We start from the raw sequence: 23704 nt of genomic DNA on the forward strand, positions 1-23704 counted from the left end.
ATACATGTAAAAATATAGGTAATGTAAGTACCTTTTTATTAAAAATTATAAAGATGTCAAAAATAGATGCTTTGTTTTGCAGTCACTCACACTGACCTTTATGACCATCTTCAGAGAGCCATAAAGGCTTTCCTTATCAATATTGTGGATCAAACCTTCCTGACTACATTGTATGGTAAGTAAATTGCTGAAATTCTTGTAATGAGTAATTTTATACTCGGGTGGTTAACATGGCATTTTAGTATTGTAACCTTATTTACCAAGATTGCTGTGTTTCTTGAAGTAGGAATTGCATGTTTTGTAGGGTTCAGCAAAATATTGGATCCTTTTTTTTTTTTTTTTTTTTTTTTTTTTTTTTTTCCCCCAAACATTTTTTTATTAGGTAGATGTTACAGATCAGATAAAACATCAATACAAATAGTCTTCAGTACCTAATATTGTATTAACAAGTTTTTATAATATAAAGAAAATAGAAGCATAGACCGGATGTGGAAACTCTTCTTCCTCTCACCTGAATTCCACATTAAAGGAGGACAGTCCCCTCTTATTAAACTGAGAATCTAATAGACTCTAAAGCATGGGGTTCAAGGTGACCAGCCAGAGATAGAAAAGTAAAAGAGGGTGAATGGGGTAGGCGGAGGGGTTAAGGGAAGGGAATGAAGGAGGGGGAAAGTGGAGGGGGGGGTGAGCAAAGGACCATCCGGCCGCCAGCCCCGGACCACTCCGGCACCGGTCCTCAAGCTACTTTTTGCTGCTTGTGAAGGTATATCCATTCTTCTGTAACTTTTAACTGCGTTCTTACTCTTACTTATCGTATATCAGAGGGGGTAAATGTGAGGCATGTAGGCGTGGGGAATTATTGGCCTCCATATGACCATCCCTTTATCTATATAATCTTAGCTTCATCAGTGACCCGACCATCTTTCCCAGATTTTATAGCATTCGGTCGTTGATTGTTTTATGAAGGCGGTCAGCCTTTCCATTAACATGACCTCATTCACCCTTCTCTTGACCGTTTGTTTGGAGGGGTGAGATATATATTTTTTTCCCAAGAGGCTGCTATGGCATCTGGCCGCTGTGAAAATGAAAGAAATTAGCCTCTTAGTTGGCCGGTCATCCATAATGGGTTTAGCCAGTAGATGGGTCAATCGGAATTGTAAGGTCTGTGACATCTTTAACTAGGGATTGGATCATGGTCCACTATTTCTTAATCTCTGGGCATGGCCACCATATGTGGACCATGTCCCCTCTCTGCCCGCATCCCCTCCAGCATAGATCCGACAATTGAGGGTTAATTTGTTTCAATCTTACCAGGGTAAGATACCAATGAAATAATATTTTATATATGTTTTCCTTGGTCGTGGTACATATGGAAGTCTTTGCTGCAAATTCCCATATATCTTCCCAATCCTGTCAATATCTATATTTAATTCTGCTGCCCATTTGATCATATAATCTTGGTCCGGTAATTCTGCTGCTGTCTCCAATTCAGCATAGATTCTAGTGATTAATCCCTTTTTTATTTTTTTATTTTTTGAGGTGTTTCTACATAACAATTCAAAGCTGGTAAGAGGGGGAAATTCAAGTTTCGGGGAGATTGATTGAATAAAATGCCTGATATGGAGATATTTAAACATGTCCAATTCCGGTGCGTTGTATTTGGCTCGCAAATCTTGGTAGCTCAAAAACCTTCCCTCGCTCAGGAGGTCAGCATTCACCCCAATTCCCCTATTTTTTTTTTTTTTTTTTTAATTGGTCAAATTGTTTATAGTAACATCCCACTGGAAATTTAGGATTTCCTAGTAACAGGACAAGCTGCGATGCGACGGATGAGAGTTTAAATTTTAGATTTTATCCAAATGTCCCATGTATGTCTCATCACGCCTAGCTCAAACTTTTAAACTTGCATATCCTTCTTGCCTGTAGCCCAGAGACTTGTTAACAGAGATGGCGCTTCAGCATACTGATTTTATATAGTTAGCCAACAATTTTGAGTTAGTTCGGCGTTCCATACCACCACTTGCCTCAATGGAGCGGCCCGATAGTATTTAGAGATGTCCGGGACACCCAGTGCTCCCCTTGTCCTTGTGGCCATCAGAACTGATCTAGCTACCCTGGGTCTTTTGCCCTGCCAGATAAAATGGAAAACTTTGTTTTGGAGATTTTTTAGCGCCGGGAACACAGACCGGGAGAGTTTGGAAGAAATATAATAATCTCGGGAGTATATTCATTTTGACCGAAGTCATCCCCCATATCCATGAGATCCGGTATTTCTCCCAGTTGGCAAGATCTTTCTTGATCCTGTCAAATAAGGCTGAGTAATTATGTTGGTATAGTAGATGGTAGTTCCTTGACACATTCACTCCCAAATATTTTATGCATTCGGAACTCAACCTATAATCAAAATTCAATTATAATAATTTGACCTCAGGGGTCAGACAGATTTAAATTTAGGGCCTCAGATTTATCATTATTAATTTTTATATCCTGATATATTCCCAAAATCAGTTAATTCTTTATGGAGGTTAGGTAAAGAAATCTGAGGGTTAGCTAGGGTCAAAATGACATCATCTGCGAATGAAATTTTATAATTTGGATCACCAATTTCTATACCTTTTTGTATATTCAAATTTTCTCAGCTAGAGGTTCAATCGTCAAAGCAAAAAGGGGGGACAATGGGCAACCTTGTCTCGTACCGTTCTTAATTATTATCTTTTCTGAATTATTCCCTGGCAGTTTGACCAAAGCCGTTGGGTCCTGGTAAAGTACCCCGGACTCCTTCTAGAAAAGGAGTCCTTAAATCCAAATTTTTGAAGTGTTTTATCTAGGAACCGCCAATCAATTCTGTCAAACGCCTTCTCTGCGTCTAGGCTCAGTAGAACAGCCTTAGCACCAGTAAGTTGAATATGGTCTATTATATCAATTATTTTCCGGGTGTTGTCTGGGGCCTGTCGGCCAGAGACAAACCCCACTTGATCTTTATGTATCAACCTGGGCAGTGTGGGGTTCAATCTGTCTGCAATAATTTTACTATATAATTTCAAATCATTGTTTACTAGAGAAATTGGTCGATAACTACCACATTGCATGGGGTCTCTTCCCTCTTTGTGGATGATGGCTAAATTTGCTGTAGTCATAGACGTTGGAATCGGAGTGCCGTCCATGAAAGAGTTAAACATTTCCAATAGATAGGGGGAGAGAATTGGAAGAAATTTCTTATAGACACTGATGAACCCATCCGGGCCTGGAGCCTAAGGCCTGGGACATAGTGGTTTGCCGAGTGCGGAGGCGCACTGAGGCTCAGGGAAAGCAGTGCTTTCCCTGGCCTTACACAAAGCGCCGTCCGTGGGCATGTCGGGGGCGGGCCAGTGACGTAACTGAGCTAGTTCGCCCTCATTGGGCGAGCCGCTCACGTGACCGGCCCTGCGCTCTGGCAAGCAGGAAAATCTGAAGACTCGATGAGACACACGCTTCCCCAAGCGTGCGGACGCGTGCGCGAGCCCCTGCTAAAGCCGCTCTCATTGCGGCTGCAGGGGCTCAGTGCTGAGCAGTAGCGTGCCTCAGCACGGGTCAGCGCATAAGCCTTAGGCCTCGGGCATGGTCAGCGCTTATGCGCTGACCCGTGCTGAGGCGCGCTGCTGCTCTGCACTGAGCCCCTGCAGCCGCAATGAGAGCAGCTTTAGCAGGGGCTCGCGCACGCGTCCGCACGCTTGGGGAAGCGTGTGTCTCACCAAGTCTTCAGATTTTCCTGCTTGCTGGAGCGCAGGGCCGGTCACGTGAGCGGTTCGCCCAATGAGATCGAACCAGCTCCGTGACGTCACTGGCCCGCCCCCAGACCCGCCTACGGACGGCGCGCTGTGTAAGGCCAGGGAAAGCACCGCTTTCCCTGAGCCTCAGCGCGCCTCCGCACTCGGCAAACCACTATGTCCCAGGCCTTAGATATTTTTAACGCTTTGACCGCATCTTCTATTTTTGTTTTTTGTTTTTTTTTGTTATTTTGGCATTCAATACTGAGGTCTCTTCCTCCGATAGTAGTGGTAAAGTGCAATCGTCTAAATATTTCGTGATTGCCTCCAATTTTGAGAGTTTTGATGTCTCTCTTTTTGGGAGTTTAAATTATACAATTTTGTGTAAAATCTGGTAAATTATTGCGCTATTTCATTATCTTTATATGTTATAATACCACTTCTCTTCTTAATTGCTGCTATATGGGATCTTGTTTGCAACCCCCTCAACTTGTTCGCTAAAAAATTGTCAGCCTTGTTACCCTTATCATAGAACCGTTGGTTGGTCCATTTCAAGGCTTTTTCCACCTCATCCAGTTGCAATTTTCTCAGCTCTGCTCTAGTAGCAATTAAAGCCTTGTAGCCCTTTTTTGATGGATTGGCTTTATGCTGTTGTTCCTGTTTCCCAATCTTATCCGTCAATTCTTTATGGAGTTTCATTTTAGCCTTTTTTTTTGTGGGAGGCAATAGATATGAAGTTGCCTCTAATTGCTGCCTTATGGGCTTTTTTAATTTCATTCTCTATTTCTGGATGGTTCAACAACGAATCATTTAACCTCCAGTGAAACGAGTTGGATTTTATAAACGGGAGAGTGAGGGCCGGGGTAATGGGAGCATGGTCTGACCAAGTAATAGGTCTGAGGACAGTAAGGCCTGTAAAACATTTTTGGTAATTAGGAAATAGTCTATACGTGAGTAAGTTTCATGAGGTGCGGAGAAGAACGTGTAATCTCTGGTCCTGATGCTGGGTTCTCCAAACGTCAGAAAATCTCTTGCAGTATCTGAATTTTTTCCCTGTTTTTTTTAATCTGGGCCATGTGTGATTGGCTTGGTTTGGACGATTTGTCCTCTCCCGGATTTAACACCATGTTCATATCCCCTCCAACTATCATAGAGGACAAGAAATTGGGTTCAATAGACTCCAATACTGTCTGTAGGAAATTTGCTTGCTTCTCATTCTGTGCATACAGATTGATTAGGGCGATTGCTGCCCCCGAGAGCGATTATTTATCTATTTAGATATCGATAGATCTTTTAACAGATTATGAAACATTCCCTGGGGTTTTGTAAGAACTGATACAACATTAAATGTCATTGACTTCAATGGCAGGTAATGCCGGATCGTTGTGTGATACCCACATCGATGCTTAGTGTAACTCTTCCTTTATATGATTCTCTACTGGATTAATCTAACCTTTTATTAACCCTTTCGGTGCCCCAAGATGTCGCCACTACATTATGGTGTCTGGCTCTCCTGGCGCCCCATGAGGTAGGTAGTTGCTATGTCATGCCCTTTAAGTGCTTGTTTCTAGGGCAGATCTCCGGACGTTATCTGTAGTGCAGGAAAGTTTTTGAGTCGAGACGCCAGCCGTTTGCTGGAGGGGCTGATGCCCTCCGGTGCTCAAGGGGTTAATACATTGTCAGGTATTTTAATATTTTATTCCACAAAGTTTCCATATTTGTGGTATTTGGAAATTAAATATTTATAGTGTTGAAATCTGGGTGTCCGCTGTTTCTCACTCACGGGACTCCCCAGTTCCTGAGAGATTTAATTTTACAGACACATAAAAAGGTCAAATAAAATCAGATGGTTGCTGTCACGAGCGGCACACCTGTGAGCACGTGACTTTAATATGTCAGAAGGGTTAATACACACCGCTATCTAGATGACCCACTTTTCTCCCCTACAGAGTCCCTCAAATGGATTATATCTCCCCTCAATTCATCACAAATCACACCTTAAAATGCTGCCAACACCAAGGATAAAGAAAAGTATTATCTCTAGAGGGTCTTTAGTCCCCGTTTACTAAGAAAAATATGTAATTAACACACCGTCTAGTGTAAGAAAATGTAGTCCCTCTTCAAAATGTACACTGTTCAATCAGAGCTCAAAGACAGTATTTATTACATTTTAGATTTAAAATACAAAAATATTACAGTGCAAAACGAGCAGAAAATCTAACATAAGTTGCTACATAACAATATCCGCTCACTCCAAGAGGGTGTGGAGATTGGAATCTGAGAATTCTCTGTCTTGTTGATGTCAGACACCCCTCCTGTTGAATTCCCAATTCATATTCCAAATGCATACAGTAGTTTTTTTTTTTTTTTTTTTAAATCGTAAAAATCCTCTGCCTAGAATAGGTCCACCTTCTGGTGTGTCCTTAACCCCCCTTCATCAGTCTTCAGTGACCCTTTTTTTTATGGCTTGAAGGGAAAGAAAATAGCTTTCCTTTTGAATTAAAAGATGCCGGAATTTAGAAAATACTCCATAACTTTCTGTCAAATCTGGATGGGTGCAACTTTCACTGTTGTATTGGTATAATTAAAATACACATGTAGGCACCACTTTTAACACAACATCTACTTTTGTGTGAGAAAACAGATATCAGAGATATAACCATAGACCAACTTGTCGTTTTTGGTCTTAACTTAACTAGCGGAACCCACGTGATTAAAGTATCTACTTCACCTTCTTGTGATCTATATCCTATGCCACATATCTCATGTATTTAGTAAATGGATAAGGACAGGACAAAAAAAGATGGACGTCATGATGCCTTTCTCTGCTACTCGCAGGGAAGATTTCAAGAACGTGAGGTCCCTTTTGAGGCTGATCCCCAGGGCCTCTGGTAGGTCTGGGTACTGTCACCAGACTTCCATAATATATACAAGTAGCGCACTTTCCCCCACCACCTGTGAGATGTGTAGCTACGGTGTGTGTAGGGTGCAATACCTGGTGGCTCACAGGAGGCCTGAGCCTCCACTGCTGGGAGCCTGGTGTGTATCCTGGAACTATGCTCGGTAGTGCCTCCACCTGTGCGGGATTCTATGGTGTAGAATGACCCTGTCACAGGACACAATAAATATACTGTACACCCTTGGTAAAGCAGAACAGTTTTTTACTATAGGCAACTAGTATAGTTACAGCCTACCCACCAGGCCTCGCACGGCCATACCTTCCAATACTCCGCCCCTTCTCAATGGAGTCACTGTCCCCCAAAGTACCTAGGGGTCCTTGGGCACCCAACCAACCCGGTGTCCACAAGGTCAATCCCCCCACCCAATATGTGGTACAGCGCTGCCCACTAATGTGTGAAGTTGAGTTTGTGCACTTAGTTGGGTACCTGCCAGGTGTGTCCACACCCGGGCGCGCCAATGCCGTGATGAAAGGGTCCAAGGAATACCCAGGGAGCCGCTGCCTGTACGGTGGGTGGATCCCACAGGGATTGTACCACCTTTGATAGTCTCTGTAGTAGATGGGTGTCTGGTCCCAGAGCACCTGATGCCAGGATGCAGCCGTGTCCTGGCTGTGTCACTCACTTTAATACTACAGGGGCAGCGTCCCTATCTATGGGCCTGTCCCTGCAGCAACCACAAGTTGAGGGGCGTTGGGGCCTAATAAGGGATATCTGGCCTAGTGCAGGTGCCACAGACACCTGCACACATAACCTACCCCTTCCTAGTCCCAGCTCTGACCGACGTGGCTCACAGCGCGCCAAATGTATCCATTCTGTGAGGAGGGAATCTCTGCAGCCCTATTGGCTGATGCGCGCCATGTGGTCTCTCGCCCCTATGCATTGTGGGGGCTGTAGTTCCCCGCGTAGCCCTTCTCCTGCAATAGCTGCTGCAGCTACTGTGCTTCTACGCATGCGCGAGCTCTAATGGCCGCCAGGCTGACGGTACCCTTCTGCGCATGCACGCACATAAAGGCGGCACCCTTCCTGACGTCCCGCCTAGGAGCGCCGGCGGCCCGATCACCACTGCAACCGCCTGCAATTCTCCCAACCGCAGCGGAAGAGAGGGGAAGTGAAGAGAGCCCAGAGGGGGACCTGGGTTACATACACATAATTTTAGTGACAGAGGAATATTGAGGTAGAGTCCCTCAAATAACTAGTGCTGCAGAGCATTTGACCCACTTGTGGAAATAAATAAATAACTGCATCCGGATCACTTATTGTAATGGAAAGCTGTGTGGAGCTATGTGAATTGACCACTAGTTGGAACACGGTCTGGCAAGGATAAAAAGGGTTGTCTGGGGGAAGTCCTGAGACCCACCCAGACCCCTTATATAAATCCAGCAACTATATGATCCAGTGAACCTGGGGAAGCTCCCACTTTCAAATAATAATCATCATAAAGTACTCACATGAGTCTAATTTCCATCCGGGTCTGTGTGCTCCTTGCTGTGTGCAGAGACAGACGAAATCACCCTTGCCGAGGGGGGAGGTGAATCAGCGGGCACAACTGTGCAGAAAAGAGTTGCAGAAGGCTGGACTGGGCTGTAAAAATACTTTATTTGAACATAGATTAAAAACCAAGAGCAGGGGAAAAGACCCGTGCGCCTCTAACGCGTTTAACCCAGTGTGGGCTTTCTCAAAGAGTAGCGTTATTCGTGCGCAATCCCCTAAAATACCAGAAGTAAACCGGACGTGACGTCACTCAGCCAATGGGATGCAAGTACTCCCGAGATGGTATGACGGGAGACTGCACTCATGGCTAGCGTGTGCTCGTGCGGGATACTCCGGTGTTAGTGGCATGCGCAAAGAAAACAATTGCAGTACAAAATAAAAACAAATGGTACACAATGGTACACAGACGCCTCCGACAGCGATTATCGGTCACATGGAGTGTCTTTTTCTACAAACAAAATCTCAAACCAATATGAATACAGTAGTGACCATGATTCAGAATACAGACAAAGAGAACAAAGACATGCACCCTTACTCTTTTCTCAAATAAAAAACGACCAAGGACAAGGCGCTCAAAGAGACAAGGGCGCAGTCTCAAAGAGGAAAAAATACACTTAGAACAACAAGATAATGTCATTAACATCTCGGGGGTCCCTCTCTCTGGGAATGAATTATTGTTACTTTAATAAGGGACTAAATTTCGCTACTTTTGAAAACTTCAAATTGTTTAACACCATTATTGATTTGCAATGTTTTGTTAGAAAATTGGTACTAAAAAAGTTTTTTCATAAGGATAATGTAACTGTGAATGATGATTTAACCAATGTTTCCATCACCACTAACCCTGTCATTTCACAGGATTTGGACTTAGTTATCCCAGATATTAACATAAAACAAGATGACTTAACTTCATTCCGTGAGCTATGCACCCTCCAAGACATGAATAGCCTCTTAAATGAGCAAACCACAGAGGAGGAGGTAGTTTTTATACGTCCTCCTTTCTGGTAGATTCTAGAGATTCAGGATTAAAGAACCGCTCTAACTTCTATCATCTTATGTAAAGGGTCCACACATAGCTACCTTTGAAAAATTAGTTGAAAGAGACTTACTGTTGCTGGCAAAGGGTTACAATTTCACCCCCAATCTCGGCAACAATATGACCAAACAAGATCGACTGAGCATTCAAAGTTTGATGAGTAATAACTTGGACATAAAGAATGCCGATAAGGGGGGTGCTATTGTAATCCAGAATAATGTCAAATATAAGATAGAAGCTTTACGACAACTACAAGATGGGAGTTCATACATAACTCTAAAATCTGATCCTACTGATGTATTCCTTGCACAGTTAAAAAATATCCTAGACTTCGGTGTCATTTTGCAGGTACTTAGTGAGAGGGAGAGAAGCTTTCTGTTCGTCCAAAACCCAGTTATCCCTATTTTCCACCATCTCCCAAAGATCCATAAATCTCTGGTTGACCCTCCTGGACGACCAATAATATCGAGTATTAGATCTTTGGGAAATGGGTTATCCAGATACATTTGATATTTTTTTACAGCCATTGGTCCACAGACTCCCGTCATACCTTCAAGATTCCACTGACTTACTTAATTCACTTTCACCCTTCACTTGGTCCCCTAATTATTTGTGGGTCACTTTAGATGTCACATCTCTTTACACAATCATTGATCACTCACAAGGTATTATAGCAGTACAACACTTTCTCAATCACTCATCTTTATCACCTGCACAAAACACATTTATTATTGAATCCATTCTTTATCTACTCACACACTTATTTTTTGTTTGACACCATTTATTACTTACAGACACGTGGCACAGCAATGGGCACTTCATTTGCACCATCACACGCAAATTTATTTATGGGATATTGGGAGTTTTTGCACATATTTAGTCACACAAACCCTTTCCGTAATAATATTTTTTTCTATCGAAGATTTATTGACGACCTGTTTTTGATTTGGGAAGGTGACACAAGGTCCCTGACGGCGTTTGTGGACCATTTAAACAAAAATGATTACAATCTACATTTTACTTTTTCTTATCACCGTCAAAAAATTGAATATTTAGATTTACTGTTATATATTGATTCAAATCAATGTATCCAATCTGACATTTTCAGGAAATTGAATTCTAGAAACACATTTTTGAAAGCGGATAGTGGTCACCCTCGCCCATTAATCAAGGGCATACCAAAAGCTCAGTTCTTAAGGCTAAAACGCATTTGTTCAGATACAGATCAATTCATAAATCAATCACAACAACTGGCCACTAGATTCCGCAATAGAGGATACTGCAAATTGGACTTACAGAAGGCTTTTGAGTGCGCTTATCATACTCCGCGTACAGACTTGTTGAAAAAACGAAAAAAAATGGAATGTGGGAAAGCTCAAACACCATTATACTTTGTTACACAACATAGTCGACAAGCCAACTCCATCCGCTCCATAGTAGCCAGACATTGGAACGTCTTGACTTTAGACGCCAAACTAAAACCATATATTGAAGAATTACCAAAATTTATTTGTGTTTAAAAAAGCAAAAACCTTGTCAAACTATATTTCACCCAGTATATACACAAACCCTCAGATAAAAACTAGGGGTTTTGTTCCACCGACAGGTTTCTTCAAATGTGGTTTTTGTAAAGTTTGCACCTATGCTAAGTCTGTTAAAGTGATGCATTCTAGAATAAATAAAGATAAAATCAGACTGAGGAGTTTCATCACATGCAATACAAACTATGTGATACACATCTTGACATGTGATTGTAGTATGAGCTACATAGGGAGAACAATACGTCCATTAAAACTTCGTATAATGGAACATATCAGAAGTATAAAAAATAAAGATCAAAGGTTCCCAGTGGCAAGACATTTTTTGGAATGTTCAAAAGGGAAGTTAGACCTTCTGACATTCAGTGCGATAGAACATATTCCACTCCCAGTCAGACGTGGTGACCGCCAGAACATCCTTAATCAAAAGGAAATGCTCTGGATTTTTACAATGGACACCATGACACCAAGAGGAATCAACGTCGACTGGGAGATAAAACATTTTTTCTTTAATATAATATAAAATATTTTCTTTACACTGGGAACCATTGTACATGATACTGTATATGGCTCACCTATGTAGCTCAGCCACAACAAATCAACTCCCATTAATTAAATGTTGTCTTAAAAAATATTAGCTATACATAAGAAATTCAGTTGTATAAACTCCTTTTCTATACTATTGATAGTCAAATTGGTATATACTATGTGTGGACATTTTGGACTAAAAAGATACCTTGGGAGTTTGGTTTCTAATTACAATAATAATTTTGTTTACATTTATACAAGCACCATGGGTATGTCATGTATTTGTGATCTCTGTATATTTTTCTCTGTAACATGAAATGCATTTTTCAGTAATATGTAAAAACATCAATTTTCGTATGGTCAAGAATTTCTTATTCATAATTTGAGAATTAATGAGCATTTCTTTCCCTCCCCTCTCCCCCCACCCCTCCCTCCCCTTCCCATTCTTCTTCCCCCTTCACCACTAGGAGTACACAAGGATCAATATTTAATTTTTATATGTTGAAAAAAATTGAAATTTATTGTTGCCATTGTGTATATCAACAAAATGTGTGTTATTATGTATGCTTCATTATATTGGTAATATTGTCATACATTACTATTACTTCAATTTATAACTATGATTACAATACACTCTCGAACTATGCACACTATACACGTGAAAGTAATGAATTTATGATAATAATTGATTGAAAATCCCCACACCCCTGACTTTACTTGTTTTTAAACTTCATTGCATTTTTTGCTATATAGTATCTTCATTAACCGCAGTCTTGGAAGTGAGTGACTCTGTACATCTTTTGTATATTTTACTGCACATCTGTCACTCCAACTAAGATTTGCGGTCATAGATTAACTATATTCAACATTATTGGTAATTGTGTACCATTTGTTTTTATTTTGTACTGCAATTGTTTTCTTTGCGCATGCCACTAACACCGGAGTATCCCGCACAAGCACACGTTAGCCATGAGTGCAGTCTCCCGTCATACCATCTCGGGAGTACTTGCATCCCATTGGCTGAGTGACGTCACGTCCGGTTTACTTCCGGTATTTTAGGGGATTGCGCACGAGTAACGCTACTCTTTGAGAGAGCCCACACTGGGTGAAACGCGTTGGAGGCGCAGGGGTCTGTTCCCCTCCTCTTGGTTTTTAATCTATGTTCAAATAAAGTATTTTTACAGCCCAGTCCAGCCTTCTGCAACTCTTTTCTGCAGTTGTGCCTGCTGATTCATCCCCCCCCCCCCCTCGGCAAGGGTGATTTCGTCTACATAATTTTAGTGGTCTGATAACCCCAGGTTAAGATCTGGTACTCTGGGTACTTTCACCGGTCTCCTTCATCTAAACATCTCCTTGTTTATGGGCCAATAAATACCTTAGGCTAGTTTGATAATAATATATATAATAATAATGTTTGTTAACCCTCGGTATCCCAGATTATTAAACCAATGATTATTTTCATTGCCTTATCGTGACAGCTGCAAATAGGAAGATGCAATGTCATGTTTCCGTGGCTTTCTTTTGGCCCTGGTGGGAGGTGAAGCTTGGATGGCAGCCATATTGATTTTCCTAGAATGGACCAGAAACGCCTGCACATAAAAAGGTTAATAATACAGTATCTCAGGACCTGAAGGTCCCTTGAGATAAAGCTAGCACAGTTCAGCTCTACAAGACTCTCTAAGTATGGGGGATTGCTTCTTTCCATTAAAAAAAAAAATGAAAATATTTGATGAAATAAATTCTAGTTACCTGCAATTCGGGCAAACATGCAGTGAAAGACATTGTTCGGGTATTTTTGGTTACTTGATTAGGGTGCCATTTTAGATTGGTCTAGGACGTTTGGTCGCAGCCCTTTCACTGTGATCAAGTTACCGCCAGCGTTTTGCTGCTACCCGCCTCACTGCAAGGACATCTCGATGCAGGCCACTTCGCCACCAAAATAAGCCCCTAACCTTATCCCTTAGCCTAAAAACCCTTTACCCTAACGCTAATTACCTACCTTGGTGCCGCAACAGCCAGCAGGGAAAAGGTGGCGGCAGCGGCAAAACGTCCGCATCCACTTATCCTGTTATAATTTTTATATGCCAGAACACCTTTTCTTTCTTTTTCTTTTTTCAAACTACAGTTGCTTGTTTTGCTTCAGTTACACCTGTGATACTAATACTGTAATGTGACAGCAACTTAATTTCTACAATCTATTTGGTAAACTAGAAGGAACAAGGAAGAAGAAGTATGCAAAGGAGATGTTAAATTCGTTTTTTTACTTGGAGGAACGCGTTATACTGCCTCGTCTTGAAAACCTAAAAACAAGAAGTCGCTGGAGACAACGATATAGGGTAAAATATTTTGTTTTTGAAATCTGAGTGTGTGTATATATATATATATATATATATATATTATTATTATATATTTATTATTTATCTGATGTAGTCATTATGGCTTTGTCTTGTAGAAGTTACTTTCTTGAGAATACTGTTTCATGGAATGGTCTGTATTGTTGCCATTGCACAGTATCTACTATTATTCTGATAGGGAATATTCCCTTTTATAAGGATTGTAGATGCCTACACGAAAACATTGTACAGTACGTATATCCCAGTACATCTTGCATTTTCTTTCTCCAGTAATTTTTTTTGTGTGCAAAGTATTTACCATAGAAATGAATATCAGATCAATTCCTGTGGCAATCAGTCTTATATATGCATACTATAGTGAATTTGTAATCCTAGCCATAAATATTGATCTAGCTTCATTTTAAGAGTTATGGCGATCTGACATAATTGGACCATTTTACATTGTTGAATTAAATTGTAATGTTTTTTAGTATCTTGTTTTATAAATGAATTAAAATGATTGAAAATAGTTTTTTCCCAGGTAAATTGTTCTGTCACTGTTTTTGTATTAATGTTCCATTCAGGAGAGGGTAGAATGCTACCCCCAACATAGTATCATTCTGAAAGGGCCTCAAGACCGGTCCTGCCAAGCTTGTGAATTGCATCGGATCTGTAGGTTTGAAGTGATTTTATCAGGACAGTCGTACAACAATAAAACATTGGAAAATGATGACTTTATGTCAAATGATAAACAGGTAACTATTACAGTATGTATATGTTTATATAGCACCCATAGCTATACTTCAGTACAGGGAATTATAGTACAATAAGAAAGGTAATCCCTGCCCGGAGTGTCTACACTCCAAGTATAGTATTTGTCAATGTGAAAATAGGTTGTGTAGTACAGTGGCGGCTGCCTTTAGTCTAAATCGGCCGCCAGACGCAGGTTTTTTTTTTTTTTTTTTTTTTTCGGTGCCGCAGGCACCATTAGCGCTGAACGGAGATGCAGCTGGCGCGCGGCCAAGTTCGGCTGTAAAAGCAAACAGCTTTTAGAATAAACGCAGCCGCAACAGTATTAACTCTATGGGTTTCTACAACAGTTAGTCAGACATGAAGCAGCAGTTTCCACTCCCAAGTGTTTTGAGTGATTCCGTTCAGCTTCTGGAACCCCGGTATGTTGTTCCCCTCTCACACTGGTATTTCTATCTCCTCCCCCTCTCTATTCTCTCCCGTATTTTTTATTTATTCCTGTGCTCTCCTTTTTGTTTGTTTTGTTTCTCCGAACTACAACTCTTTCTCAAACTACCACAGCATACAACCGCTCAGCAGCATCTTCTTGCTATGGGAACCCGACGCCCTGATTGTGCTGCATTCTGTTACATAATAGCATTGCGCCCTGCTGCTGAAATGCCTGGTTTGGCCACATTACAAAAGTTTATTACAGAATAAACTAATCCTGTTACTTTTTGAAGTGAAACTTCTTTAGTGGCACCTCATTCCTAATGGGACAAAAATGGATTGTAGGGACAGAAAATGAAACGGATGTGACGTCACACACTGACTGACACACGCACACACACTGACTGGCACGCACACACACTGACTGGCACGCACGCACACACACTGACTGACACAGAGAGACATTCACACACTCGCACACATTGACTGACACACATGCACACACACACACACACACACTGACTGACACACACAAACAAACACACATACATACTATCTGACTGACACACATACATACTCACTGACTGACACATACACTGACTGACACATTTGTGCCGAGCACGTGCGTTATAAGTCAATTTCTGTGACAAGTCAAAGAAGTTTCACTTACTATGCGCGTGCACAGCACACACAGCTTTTTTTTTTTATCATACAGTTAGAACACATATGGTCTGAACCAGTCCTTTCTTTCCAAGCTGATTGTTCGGGCTAAGGTATGCTGAAAATCCAGAACGTGTGTGTGTGTGTGTGTGTGTTTAGCAGGGCACTTCCCTTACCTCCATAGGAAGCTGGTTCCGTGGATTGGGGAAAGTTGCGGCGGCCATCTTGCGGTTGGTGCCGCCGGAAGGCCAGGGCCTGCATACCAGGATTTCCTCAGTGTTCCGTTAGTGACAGTTGCAGGTCTCAGAGTGAGGCCTGTGTGGCAGTTGAACTGGAGCCGTGGAAAGAGGAGGTAGTGTCCACTACAGAACTGATTTATTAAAAAAAAAACACACATGCAGGATATTGCTTGAAATGCAGCTTTAATTTACATTTATGGTTGAGATACCCCCCCCAAAAAAATATCACTGGAGCTCAACAATTATAATATAATACTATATAATACAATAGTGAAGGGCTGCTGCATCTAAAACAAAAGTGTTTATTTAAACCCTTTCGTTACCAGAGGGGCTTGCAGAGTTAAAACCATGTTTACAACAGGGTGATGATATAATCTGCAATATGTGATGTTTACAACAATCCCGGGTGTGTAGTGTCAGGCTCCCCAGCCTCCCCTCTGATTACCATGCCGAAGCTGCTTCTTCATGTCGCCGATGTAGTGGTGGGAATCTCTCGGCACTTTCCTGGGGGCCGCCATCTTGCCCTGAAATGTTTGCTTAGTTACTGGAACGTTGGTTTGGTTGTTAAGGGGTGGGATTCTACAGTACTTCAAAAAAAAAAGGAAGACAGCTGACCAATCGACAAATGGCACCTGGGAATTCCACGCGTTGCAGGGTCATGGTGGCCAGAAGACAGCACGGTTAAGGTTAACTACTAGAGCGTTGGAGAGAGTTGGAACGCATTGCAAAGCAGTGTAGCTATAGTGGATTAGAGTTACACATGGTGCGGAAGGTGCTGTCTCCCCAGTACAATGAATGAAAGTTATTTATACTGCGGGGAGGGTTTAAACGCCTTTCTTTAATGTGGTAGATCGTGTGTGGTGTGTGTGTGGTGTGTGTGTGGTGTGTGTGTGGTGTGTGTGTGGTGTGTGTGTGGTGTGTGTGTGGTGTGTGTGTGGTGTGTGTGTGTGTAAAGGTTGGCAATTTTTTTTAAATATTCGGGTCCACGCTCAAACCGCGTTATAGCGGATCAGGCTATAACGGGTTGAGCTGTATCTATATCACAAAAGCACCAGCTTCTATGTGGTATCTCGCTTCCAATAGGAGGCCGCCAAGGATTAGGTCACGACTTCCTATTGACACACAGACCTTTAAATTGCCATATTGTGAACCCAGCAGTGGGCTGTTATTGGCAGCCACTTCAGTTGGATGTATCTCGGAGGAGAAGAGCAGGTCCCCAGAGTTGAAATCGATGGGGTTCAGCTCGTGAGATCCCCTGCTTCAAACCTGTTAAAAAAAAAAAAAAAAAAGCCACTTTAAAAGCCACTTTAAAAGGGGAAATGTACCCTTTCCTTTTAAAATTTATATGCATGTCTGTTATATAATAATGTTTGCGTCAGTGTATATTGAGACAGGAGGTTTGTATGAAGAGTAAGTGAGCAAGTAGTTACTTGGTGCAATATCATGGGATGTGTTAACGTTTATGCCTACTGTCGTCCCTGTTTTTTATTTTATTTCCAACAATTTAATCGAACAGGTGTGAGGCGGTTTTAAAAGTAAAGCTTTTATTGGCACCAAATGTAAGGAGCAAAATTAACAATTTCCATACATATGGCATAAAGTAATATAAGGAAACGTGCATTGCATCAGTATCAGACATTTGGTGCATAGCTCCTTTAATGTAAAAGGTGCATTTATTACATATTGGCCATAATATGTGCAATTCAACTGTATTAAACACCTATGAAAGTCCCATAAAAACCTATACAACTCCGCTGCATGAGGTTTAGAAGAAAATAGGTGAGAAATCTTTCAAATTAAAATGCATTTGGATCTTCTGATGTGTAAGCATACCAACGTAATGCTTCTGTCTCCTAAATTAGGTGTTGCTTGTTGGTAAAACGTGTGCTAATCGTACAAGGGTTTACCACCAGCTTAAGCACTTTAAATACCACCTTTACCAGCACTGTAAAGCTATCCCAGGCATTGATGAAATTCAGGATAAGTCTGCAAAAGAAATAGTGGAAAGATGTTTCTCTATGATGGAAGAAAAGGGCTGGATTAAAAAGGTAGAGTTATAAAAGTGTAAATAATGAAGTAGATCTGATTTTGTGTTTTCTTTCCTTGTAACACTGTCTCACTGCCCAATAGTGCAGTACATGAAAACATACCTTTTTATTTGGACTGATACATGTTCTTCGAGACACACACTCTTTTGAAAGCAAAGGCACCAGGCTTGATGCCCTAAAGTGTTTACTAAAAGTATTTTAAACTAGGTTTTAAAAAATTGTGCCAAAGTTATTTAATTTCCAAACAACAATTAGAAACTCCCCCTTAGTTGTTTATGTGAAGAAATACGTAGGGTTCGAATCAGGTAGCGAGAGATGGATCCCACGTAATATGAGGAGAAAGGAGCGTGAAGAAGGGATGACGCCTCCTTTGTAGCATGTAGATGTGCCATGATCGTAGAGAGGTAAAGAAATGGAGTTCATAAGAGACCAGACAGGGCTAGTATCAGGAAAACTGGGTTTCCTATTTCTTTTGCAGTTTCGATCTCAGTCCCAATACTGATGCATTACAGAGGTTATGGCATTTTGTAGGAGTGTCCTGGTTATTACAGCTTTGGCTTTACAGTTGGAGATCTTTGTTCAAATACAGTACTTCTTCTTTCCCAAGGCTCAAACTTTTAGGCGTAAGGTCCTCCGTTAATTACAGTACAGTATACAAATTATATTACATGTTCTGGCATAACAAGCAAGCTTGCATAGATTGTATTTATGCGTGAATAATCTTGGCACTAGCGCGCAATTAAATTATAGGAATAGCTAACATACTTCTAGGATTTATCCTAATTACCTAGTATCAAACCACTTATTCCACTTTCAAAACTATTCAAGAAATGTAAACACTGAGAAGTAGTAATGGCATTGGTCATCTTTGGGACAAGGCTGAACGAATGGCAGTGATGGGTTTAATAGCCTAGATTCTAGAAGTATGTATAATTATTAGCAAAATCCTTTTTGGAAACCCTAAAACCTCTGTTTTCAGTTAGCATGAATGGGGTTGCGTTTGATCTGTCAACCTTGTTTGCATCACACCAGTAAGACAGTAATCCCATTTAGATGTCCACTGCCTGTTTGAGAGCCATTAAAGAACATGTACAATTATTATTATATTTATTATTATGATGAGGCAGAAATGAGTGGCGGTAAAACCCACCATAAAGTTATTGTTCGTGTTCTCAATCAGTTAAAACCCATACTAATTATGAATTATTAATATTTAATGATCTATACTTCTTTTTTTTTTTTTTTTAAAGGCATCAATCACGTAGGTTTGACCTATTAAACATATCACTGGTACTACTATAGTTCAATTTGGTGCTGCACAGTGTGAGACTCCACCTCGTTGAAGAAAGCTGTATATTTCACAGCCCCTGTTCTGACAGTACTTAATTTTGTAATGTACAATAAATACCATAAATGTTTTGTTGCCGGCAGGAATTTGACCTTCTTGAAAACTACTTGAATGAGGCAGACTACTTCCAAGAAGAAAAGATAGACTGAGTAATCTGCACAGCGAATACTGTATATAATGAATGTGTATGTGTATGTATATTTCATTTCGAGGTATACAGGCATACCCCGCATTAACGTACGCAATGGGACCGGAGCATGTATGTAAAGCGAAAATGTACTTATAGTGAAGCACTACCTTTTCCCACTTATCGATGCATGTACTGTACTGCAATCATTATATACGTGCATAACTGATGTAAATAACACATTTGTAACAGGCTCTATAGTCTCCCTGCTTGCGCACAGCTTTGGTACAGGAAGGGAGCCAGTATTGCTGTTCAGGACGTGATGACAGGCGCATGCGTGAGCTGCCGTTTGCCTATTGGGCGATATGTACTTACTCGCGAGTGTACTTAAAGTGAGTGTACTTAAAGCGGGGTATGCCTGTATACTGTATTTTGTAAGCAGTTTAAATATTTTAAATCGGTCAAAATGTATATGCATATGCATATGTATGTATATGATCATTGTTAATGTTACGAAATGCAGTTTTTGTTTTTCTCTCCTACCTGTGAACCTTGCTGCTTTATAGTATTTCTAAATAATTACTTGTAGCGAGACAGAGTTTAAAACTTGTAGCAGCCTTTAAGCAAGAATTTGTTTATTAAATGAAAGTACACAATTAAATGTGCAAGAACATTTCAATCAAAAACAGGGTAAGATTTCTATCATTTTTATTATGCATAGACGTTAAGTAACACAAAATACATGATGCTGTAGCCTAATACTTAAACAATATGACGGAAAATAATAATGTGACTTTCTGTTATTTAAAAGAAAAGGAATTAAGAATGGACGATGCTCCCAGGAAGATGTAGAGATATATAAATGGAAAACAAAAAAAAAAGACTAACCCCAAACGGAGCGACAAGACAGAAGTCTTCCAAATAGAGGTACACTCGGATGTACAAATATATCAATGCATTTTATTTAGAATAATAATCAAGCACACCATACCATGGAATAGAATATAAAATCCTTTTAAAATAAACCACAAAAATGGCCAATCTCTCCCCCCCCCAAGGGGAAAAAAACCCACTATAAACCACTACAGTAATAAGCAGAAATTAAAACTAATGAGGTGAAACCAGAAGGATCCACTTAACAATTAAGTACCCGGACACTATATAGACAAACCATAAAAAGAATGACCTATCTGAATATTCTCAGTGTCACTATAAATCATTTACCCATGATCACTGCGTATATAGACCTTCTATCCAAAAAGGGAACCGTAAAATAATGTCCTCCGATCTCAACAACAGAACGTTTTTGTTCTCCCGGTTTGATGCAAACGGTAAGCAGTTTTCCTGCTGGGGCTTCAGCCATGGGCGGCATGATGGAGGCTGAAGCCCCAGCGGGAAAACTCTGCAACTTCTGTTAATATGGTCTCTTTATATGGGGGGCTGATTGTTTGTTTTTTTGTTTGTTTCTAAATAATTATGTATTTGATATTTTGTGTGCTTTGATTGTTCTAAATAAAATATATTGATTTTTATATATTTGTACATCTGACTGTGCCCCTATTTTGAGGATTTCTTGTGACTGTCACTCCCTTTGTGGTATGTAAATGGACTGAGGGGGTGGTCTCTGGAGAAGAATGTGTGTGTGTGTGTGTGTGTGTGTGTGTGTGTGTGTGTGTGTGTGTGTGTGTGTGTGTGTGTGTGTGTGTTATGAATGAGTTTCGCTCATAGTAGATTTACGACTGTGCCTGTAGTTTATGCCCACATTTGTGGTATCAAGAAGTACCTGGTTCCTATAGAGAAGTGTTTTAACCAGGTTTTAATGATCTGTAAGATGATTGGCTTAGAATAAGGGAGTATTTTTTATATTCTGCCTAGTAACCTATTTTAAATACAGGAATTTAAAATGTATAAAAAGCCTGCTTCGGCCCTCCCTTGGCAGAGTCTCGTTGACTTTTGTGTGTGTGTGTATGATCATACTCTATGCTGTTAAGGAAATAAACTACTCGTTATCTACGAACCTTTCTTTGTGAGTTTGCAAACGACAGTGGTTAGTCGTGTGTGTGTGTGTGTGTGTGTGTGTGTGTATATGTATGAAACACCGTTCATTATCCTTCAAAGAAGAGTGCATGATTTCTACCTGCTAAAAGACTTGATAGTTTTTTTGTTTTTGTTTTTTTCTCTCAAGATAAAATGGTACCATTTAGAATCCCGATTAGCTCCATTTATTAACATGGATAATTCACCAAGAATCTATCCTAAGCTTTCATTATTAAAATACTGGATGTACAGTAGCTGCTCCTGTCTGTTAAAGCTTCTTAGCTCTTAATAAATGGCCCCATTTTAGAAATGGGTACTAGTGTCAATTTTTACTACACTGGTTGTTATTCTGCATTTGGTGAGAAATCAAGAATGAATTGTAAATGTAATATAATTGAACTGTGCAAAGATTTTTGACATTGTTGATTTATTCATTTGATCAGAAAGCTATAAGGTTTGGGCTTCAATAGACCTTTTTTGCTTTTTTAGATGTTAGTCCGTTTTGTACGGTATCAATATACAAAGAATTGTTTAATAATGCAACCAACTAGTTCCCATTGAAGTCTCAGGGGGATCTACCTACTGTTTATGTATGATCATTGTGGTAGCTATAGAATGTAAGTACAGTCCCCTTTAAAAATATACTAATTTGCCATTACTAAATAACCGATGGTGTTGGTACAAAAACACCACCTCTACTAATCAACCCAAAATTGCATTAATTGATGTAACATTTATCAAATCAAAAGAATGGAAACGTGGCTGCATGCACACAATCTTGGAAAGCTCTGTGCAGGAGGACGAAATCCCGACACAGAGCAGCAGGTTTCACTGACCTGAGAGCCCTGAAAATGGTCTCATCGGACACAGAAATAACTCAGCCATACCCTCCAAGCCCAAAAAAAACACGTATGTATCTGATGGACGACGGCGGCTCCACACTACGTGGTGGAAGCTCAGACAGGGACCCTGCCTCTGACAGTGAGTCTTCTCCCCCGGTCTCCAGAAGAGACACAGTGAGCTACATTAAAGAAATTAAAACAGAGGCCACAGTACACACATGCTGTTAACTATTAAAAAAATTGCTGTTTTACAAACACAAGTTGGCTTTATTCTGGGCAGTATCAAAGATGCTGAAAATAGATCCAAGCGTAATAACAAAATCAGAAATATGCCTGTGACGATAGCCTCCACAGGTGCATTAATATTACACAAAAATAACTGGGTTTGAACTGAAACGAGTCTTAGATATAATAAAGTGAGTTTATTCCTTAGGATAGGTGAACACATGAATAATACAGTAACAGACAAGAAGTACACTTACTTAGGGGTTGGGGAATGAGAAGTTTGATGTAGCATTTCTCTTCAGCAATCAGGTAATCATCAGATGATATCAGGTAACCATACCAGCAAACGAAGACAACGGATATATGGGTGGACAGCAGTTTATAAACCTTTTGTCCCTCTATCCTTAACCACCTGTGATTGGTTTCCCATTATCTCTAGCCAATCTTTGATGGGGGAACACATTTTGGGACAGGCCCCCCTGCTAGCTGGCACATGCGCAGTAGAACTCTGGGCTCTCATTTCTGTAACCCCCCATAGGCAAATGGAATGCCAGCCAGTCTACCCATCTGGACCTCTAGCAAGATAACCTTTGCTGGAAGGTGATAACTGGGACACTTGGAGACTGCTCTGGCTTGAGCCTCCTCTGCCCTTAAATCATCAGGGAGGGTGACAAGACTCTTTGCACAACACTTAAATCCCAGATATTGGGGCGCCTCTGGGGCCATCTGCTATCCTGGTAGACAAAGGAATTTCCTCTGAGTCTTTGTCCATACCTTGGAACACAGTATTAAACATAAAACATAAACGTATTAAAATATCCGGTTCTATTGGGTCTAGCAGAATCAAACTTCCCAGTTCTCATGGCCGGAACTGGGACACCATATGATCCAAAAACCGACTTGCTACGACCTATGGAACCGGAGTTACACAAATGCACATTAAATCATTTTTCATTTTAATACAAAAATCTCCGCTAAAAAAAGAAATCTCAGCTTTTCACTAAATCCCCATTGAAAACAACGGGCTTCTCCGCCATAGACTTTCAATGGTAAATTGCCGCCATTGAGGTCAATGGGATTTCTCCGCCATTGAAGTCTATGGGAAAAGTCCCGAACTTTCAAGGGGGTCCATACTCCGTCGGGTTGGTCCAGGAGGGTCAAGGATGGTTCTGCAGTGATGCCGGAGCAGTGACTGCAGACACCCCAAACCTTGATCCGCTGGGCCCTCCGGAACCGGAGATATGGAGTACCAAAATACAGCATTTCACACTTAGTCATTTTTCTGAGCCGTTTCTGCCGCCGCCGGCAAAGCCTATGGCGCGACCCGTTCTTCTCGGTTTGACCCTTATCGGGGGTCCAGGATTTGG

The 23704-nt window shown here is 40.8% G+C and overlaps 1 protein-coding gene and 1 long non-coding RNA gene across 6 annotated transcripts in view; one reads left to right on the top strand and one right to left on the bottom strand.

Annotated features, from left to right (window-relative positions):
* Positions 1–16253, bottom strand: part of LOC142490322 (uncharacterized) — a 145207-nt gene extending 128954 nt beyond the window's left edge. Inside the window, exons 1-3 of one of the 3 annotated variants that reach the window (XR_012800031.1) lie at positions 16156–16253; positions 15648–15841; positions 684–1075 (exon numbers count right to left, since the gene is read on the bottom strand). This is a non-coding gene — a long non-coding RNA (uncharacterized LOC142490322). Of the gene's footprint in view, positions 1–683; positions 1076–14068; positions 14303–15647; positions 15842–16155 lie in introns of those variants that run through there. The other 2 variants (XR_012800032.1, XR_012800033.1) reach the window with 2 other exon arrangements.
* The window catches only part of CCDC82 (coiled-coil domain containing 82), a 33117-nt gene extending 12342 nt beyond the window's left edge, over positions 1–20775 (top strand). For all 3 annotated transcript variants that reach the window (XM_075592456.1, XM_075592458.1, XM_075592457.1), the window contains 5 exons: positions 83–175; positions 13511–13635; positions 14217–14387; positions 17573–17758; positions 19190–20775. In XM_075592456.1, coding sequence (XP_075448571.1) covers positions 83–175; positions 13511–13635; positions 14217–14387; positions 17573–17758; positions 19190–19255 — 641 coding nt within the window. In that variant the 3' untranslated portion in view covers positions 19256–20775. The remainder of the gene's footprint in view (positions 1–82; positions 176–13510; positions 13636–14216; positions 14388–17572; positions 17759–19189) is intronic.
* Positions 20776–23704: the final 2929 nt, after the last annotated feature.

The sequence above is a fragment of the Ascaphus truei genome, chromosome 3 (assembly GCF_040206685.1).
Source record: "Ascaphus truei isolate aAscTru1 chromosome 3, aAscTru1.hap1, whole genome shotgun sequence".
Classification (NCBI taxonomy): Eukaryota; Metazoa; Chordata; class Amphibia; order Anura; family Ascaphidae; genus Ascaphus; species Ascaphus truei.